The 6,000-nt window shown below is 38.4% G+C and overlaps 1 protein-coding gene across 7 annotated transcripts in view; it reads left to right on the top strand.

The window, feature by feature from the left end:
- Positions 1-339: 339 nt before the first annotated feature.
- Positions 340-6,000, top strand: part of arid3a (AT rich interactive domain 3A (BRIGHT-like)) — a 103,249-nt gene continuing 97,588 nt past the window's right edge. For all 7 annotated transcript variants that reach the window (XM_041204628.1, XM_041204627.1, XM_041204629.1 and 4 more), the window contains exon 1: positions 340-1,190. In XM_041204628.1, coding sequence (XP_041060562.1) covers positions 393-1,190 — 798 coding nt within the window. In that variant the 5' untranslated portion in view covers positions 340-392. The remainder of the gene's footprint in view (positions 1,191-6,000) is intronic.

Here is a 6,000-nt window from a genome sequence, read left to right as displayed (position 1 = left end):
TATACTTCACCAGTTGCAGTTCTTTGTTCCTACTTCATTTTCTGTCATGTATAATTTGTTGTTTACTGCATTCAAGGTTATATGGTACAGGCAATCATCTCAAGAAGCAGAATATAATTACGTACCTTTTCCCAAGAGATTTTGAATTCCTTGCCACCCAGCCATTAAAAAAAATCGGTTAACATTTATCTCTACCACGGATGTGAAATGTTGTCTTACAACATTTCTTCTAACGGCTTTTTCCGCCTCAGGGACAGTTGAACACCTGAATGCCAATCTATATGAAAAGTTGCGGAATCTCTCTGACCTACCACCCCTCCCCCTTCCAGTTGTAGAGACTCTTAAGTAGTGACTTGAGTCTATTAGTCCCCGCTCGTTGATTGTTACTCCTTATGAACATCACCCCCTCAAACTGTTTGACAGAGCGAAAGCAAAGGATACTTAACAGCGGCCAGAGGAAGAGAGAGAGAGAGAGGGGGCGAAGGGCTGAGGGAGCCATGAAGTTGCAGGCGGTGATGGAAAACCTGCAGAGGCAGCAGCGTGCGCGGCTCGAGCTCGAGGCCCGGCAGCAACAGCACGAGCAGCATCATTACCACCACCAGCAGTCTCCGCGCGCGCGGCTCCAGGCCCAGCCACAGCAAATTCAAATGGAGCAACGCGAGCCCCGCAGACCAACGGCCGAGACTTCCAACGACAACAAAATCCTGGCAAATGCGCAGCAGCAAATCGCTGCACAACAAACCGCAGCACTGGCCGCCATGAGAGCAGCGGCAGCTGCCGCGGGGGCTGACGCTTCGGCCCAACGCGGCCACGACGAAGACGACGAAGAGGAACTGGGTATGGAACGAGGCGAGAGCCCGAGGCTTTCCGAGAGCAGCGAGGCCTTATCTGGGGGAGAAGAGATGGAGCGGGGAGAGGAAGAGGAGGAGGCGTCGGAGCAGCGTTATCCTGATCCTCTAGGGTCCGAGGAAGACATGGCTGCTGAGGAAGGGGAGGAGGAATTCGAGGACGAGATGGCCGAGGAAGAGGGGAGCGGAGTAAAGGAGGAGAGGGGGATGCACCACTGTACTGAGGTGCATCGTCTGCCCGGACAGCGGCGCCCTGTAACCGGGCTCCCTTACCAGCCACACCCGCAGATGCAGCAAGTCCAGGATCAGGCCGAGTGGACGTATGAGGAACAGTTTAAACAGGTATTTACATTTAGACTAACAAAATGTAAAATATTTTGAAAGTCATTGTATTTTGTTCGATTACCTCATGCGACTGAAGTCTTAAGTGCACATGCATTTAAAAAGAGCGAAGGAATGGATACCATCACATTTATTAAAATTATATTTTTGCATTTTGCAATAAAATGATCCAAAGATGAGTTCAATTTTGATTTCAACCATATAAACGTACTGTGGATCTTTAAATGTTGAAAGCGGGCGAAGGGAGATGAGAAGGAAGAGTTGCCCATTGATATTTGGCCCCAGACGATGTAACGTCTGTACAATAAATGCATGCACGACTACATCTAGAATGACATCCCTAGATGGCATTTGGTGATATGCTGGATGGTAAATGCTTTCTTCCCCTTGTTTGGATGAAATATTTCGGACACATAATCAGCGCAAATGATTTGGTTTGCAAGAAGTTATGATAGAAAATATTTAGTAGAAACTTGTGATAAATACGGGGTTGCTGAGGTGAAACTTGATATATTTACTGAGAACTATGTTTTAATGCTTCTCACACAGATAATGAGAAAAATGTTTGTGAAAGTAATTAGCAGGCGTACATGTAATTACTGCCACTTTTAAAATTATTAATTTTTCCCCAATTTTACATTTTCTCCAATTTATGTGTAAGTTCCATTAGATTGTGTAACTAGGGTAATTTGATTAATGTATTCCACTTGATTTGTGAAACCTGTTGTTGATTTATCCTCTTAACTAAACCAAAACAAACCTTTACTGAGGTGTATCTGATAAGTGCTATATATTGGTCAATTTTATCTTGGTTAATACTGTTAAAATCCATTTAATTGTAACATATATATGTTGAGAGTTGGGAATATTGTACCACTTTAGGTACTTAACGTATTGAAGCATAATATAATTTTAGCTTCTGCATACTATAGGAAATTTCAAATGCAGTTGGCTTTTGGCAAAAGATCAAAAGTGGAGTTTGCTGGGTTTTTTTGGAAACAGTCCAAACCATTTAGTGGTTTGTATGTTTGGCAGCATTTAAGCAAATGTTACGGAATAAATTTAAAGTTTAGGAGATTATTTTTATGACTGCGGCAAGAATGTAAATATAAGGTGGACCCTTGCCAAACATTCAAGACAGTTTGCACTGTTCTATAGCTAAAGTCATAAACCCAGTGTAGTTGAACTTAAGCCAAAAGATCTGAGTGATTCTGGTATGATTTCAAGAGCTTCCTGTGGACCTTAAGTTAAAATATGATATTTGTGTCTGTAACTCTGGGTAAACACTGCTAACCTAGGCAGTCTATGATTTGTACAATAGTGTGTTTTGTGATGTATACTTTTTCATATAACTATGATTGTGAATGGGCATTAGAATGTTGATCACAAACAGTTGTATAACTGCTGATAGGTTGAGAGGTTGAGATTTAAAAAGAGAATAGATGAATTGTGAGTTAATAATAAAACAATTGAATTATTGTCAAAATTCAAATCTTAACAACACTAGAAGTTTGAACTTTTGTATTTACTCAAATTTGCTTTGTTATTTCAGTTGGTTCTGTGTAAATTAAAACAGGAGTACACAGTTAAATTGTGACTGTCAATATGACAATATTGTGGAATGTTGTTTGTTTTTTTTCACTTAACTAATTTCCAGACTGGCTTAGAAACTTGTTCCCTGTCACTCCATTATTTAAGACCAGGGAGGAAGGAAAAAATCCAGAAACTACATTTCTTGGTCCATTTAATATCAGTTGTAGGCACGTTATTTGAATTTATCATTAGGGCTAGAGTAATTGAATATTTGAACAGGTATAAACTGATCAAAGAGAGACAGCGTGGATTTGTAACAGATAGTTCTTATATGTCAAATCTAGTTGAATTTTTTGAGGTCTGTCTCAAAGTCTATTGCCAGTCTATGGATGTTGCCTTTAAGGGCTTCCAGAAAACATTCTATGTGGGTCCATACTAGAAAATATTACAAAAATAAATGTGCATGGAATTGGTGGTAACCTTGAGATTGAGTGCTGAGAGACTAGAAACTATTGAAGAGTAAATTGAAATGACTTAACAGTTGAGCGCAGGTATATTTTTTAAAAAATCAAAAAGGCTAATAAAACTTTGGCCTTAATCTTAAGATTTAGAATGCAAAAGGGAGGAAATGACTCTTCAGTTATAAAGAGCCGTGGTCAGACCCCATCTGGAGTATTGTGTCCAGAACTGAACACTATCTCTGGATATATTGGCCTTAGAAGGGGATGCAGCATGAAATTATTACTTGAAATTATTTCAAAAGTTAAATAATTTTGACAGGCTTCATAAGGGTTGTATTTCCTTGAGCTTAGAAGGTTGAGGGGTGATCTCATTGCAGTGTTGAAATTATATATAAGGCACAGCGGCAGTATGGGATGTTGATGCAGGTATGACAAAATATTTAAGAGTGAGGACAGCCATTTAGTCCATCTTAACTAATTAACCCAGGAAGAGGTTACATGTCTCCTATCTAATCGTTTCTTAATTGTTTCTAGGGCTTTTGCTTCCACCACTGTTCAGAATGTTGATCATGCTTTGTGTGAAAGATGTCTTGATATTAGCCATACCTTTAGCTAGTTTGCATCTATGTCCTCTTGTCCTAATCTCAGTTGAATTTGTAGGATTCTAGTTTATCTTTTTTGTTCCTTTAACTGCCTTAGACAACTCTTTTAAAAAGTCACCACTTGGTGACTATTTTCCAATTTGTTAAGTCCAGGTGTCTCTAGTTTTTCCTCTTAGCTGAAATCCCTAATACTAGAGATTAATCTCTTCCCTAGTGCTTGGATCCTTCCCATGTTTCTTTGTGACCAGAGCTGCACACTATAGTCAAGGTACGGTCTGACCAGAGTGCTTTATATTTTGAACATAATTTCTTCTGACTTGTATTTTATTGTTTTAACTATAGTTCAGATTCTGTTAGCTTTGGTTGTATACAGTATAGTTATTTCAACACTTCATGAGTTGCTATTTCTCCTTCCTATGTAAGATACTTTCCATTTATTTTGCATTGTTTTACCCACTCGTACATTTTGTTTAAACTTCCATTGATTTGATTTTTGCATATTTGACCAGTTTATATTATGTTTGAGTCCAAGTCAATGATGTAAAGTAACAGTATTGATCCCCACACTGAGCCTTTGTGCATCCTATTCAGTCCTCCAGTCATCCAAACGTGACCCATCAGCCAATTTCTCATCCACTCCCAAATTTTATTCTTGAACCCCACAATTTGGAACTTAAATAGTAATCTTTCATGTGGAACTTAATCAAAGGCATTTTAGAAGTTTAAGCACACTATGTTGGAAGATAATCCACTTAGGTTGTTAATTCCTCAAAGAAATCAAGGAGGTTAGATAGGAAAGGTCTTCTAAAGTTTTATGCTGTTTGCTAGATTGTTCCATAGTCTTCAATTTCCTCCTGATAATTGATTTCATTAACTTTGCAAAATTAAAGTGAGAGAGAGTGTCTATTTTACAATTTCTGAATATGGGCACCATAGCATGCTTCCAGATTACAATTGGCTCCCCAGTGTTGACTCCTTCATAATTTAGCGATTCTGATGTCTCCCAGCACTCTGAATAAATACTATCAAACCCTGATACTTATTTGTTTTAAGTCCCTTCAGCTCTAGGACTTTTATCTCATTTGTGTTGAAGTTATGAATTTTGCCTTGGCAACTTTTTTGGGGAGGGCTATTGTTCAATTTTTCCCTTCTGAATACTTTGAAGAAGCAATCATTCAGAATATTTTGTGTTTCATGCTCACCATAAAGTTTCAGGTCTGTTTGCATCTCTTATTGCCCTTTTCTCTGACAACCCTTTACGCTATTGTAATTCGGAGGAAATATTATGTTTTAGCCCTGTAGCTATGCTTTTTTACTTGGTTTCCTTGCTCCTCTGATCAACCTTATGGCATGTTTCTGCATGCCCCTTTTGTACATCACATAAACCCATCTTCCCTGCAAGATTTGTGAGACCATTTTACCTCTATTTCATATTTAAATTGCTGGTTAATCCATATTTAGGATTAAGTTTACTGATCATAAGAATGTATTTATTCTAGATGCTCAGCATTATTCCTTTTTTAAAGGTGTTCCGTTTGTCCTTTTATTGGAGTGTTAGAAAGCATCCCCTCCAATCCATTTGCTTTAGTTGTTCTCTAATTTTATTTTAAATTCGGCCTTTTTAAACTGTTTCCCTGACTCCTGATCTTTGTTATATGTGAAGCAACGGATCACATTGTATTTGATCTTTGTGGTTGCTGTCCCCAGGGTTGCTACAACTTTCATTTCCTGTGGATTATTCGTCTTTGGACAGAGTGCCTGTACAAATTGGCTGTCACATTTCCTACATTATAATAGTGACTACACTTTTTAAAAGTACTTAATTGGCTTTGGTATGTCCTGAGTGATATAAAAGCAAGCCATCTTACTTCCCAAACCAAAGAAAGAATGAATTGTGCTACACCTTTCTCTTTCAGTCAGATTTAGAATTGCACCCTGGTTCAATCATGTCTATCTTTGTGCTGTATCATAAAATTACTATATAACCTGGCATCTTGATCAGTCTGAAGCATAATTTTTATCTCTACTTAAAACTTCTGTAAATCCACAATTAGATTTGCTAAACGTAACTTTGTCAAAAAGAAGCATAGGCTTCCATCTTTGTGCTGTTCCAGCATTTACTACTTGAACTGTCTCTGATGCCCCTGTGAATTTTCCTTTCCAATCTCTTCATCCCTAATAGCATACTTTCTAGCTCTCTTACAGAGAAAGATG

This window comes from Carcharodon carcharias, chromosome 14 (genome assembly GCF_017639515.1).
Source record: "Carcharodon carcharias isolate sCarCar2 chromosome 14, sCarCar2.pri, whole genome shotgun sequence".
NCBI lineage: Eukaryota > Metazoa > Chordata > Chondrichthyes > Lamniformes > Lamnidae > Carcharodon > Carcharodon carcharias.
The sequence above is the reverse complement of the archived record's forward strand: the minus strand, read 5'-3'. Positions and strand labels throughout refer to the sequence as shown.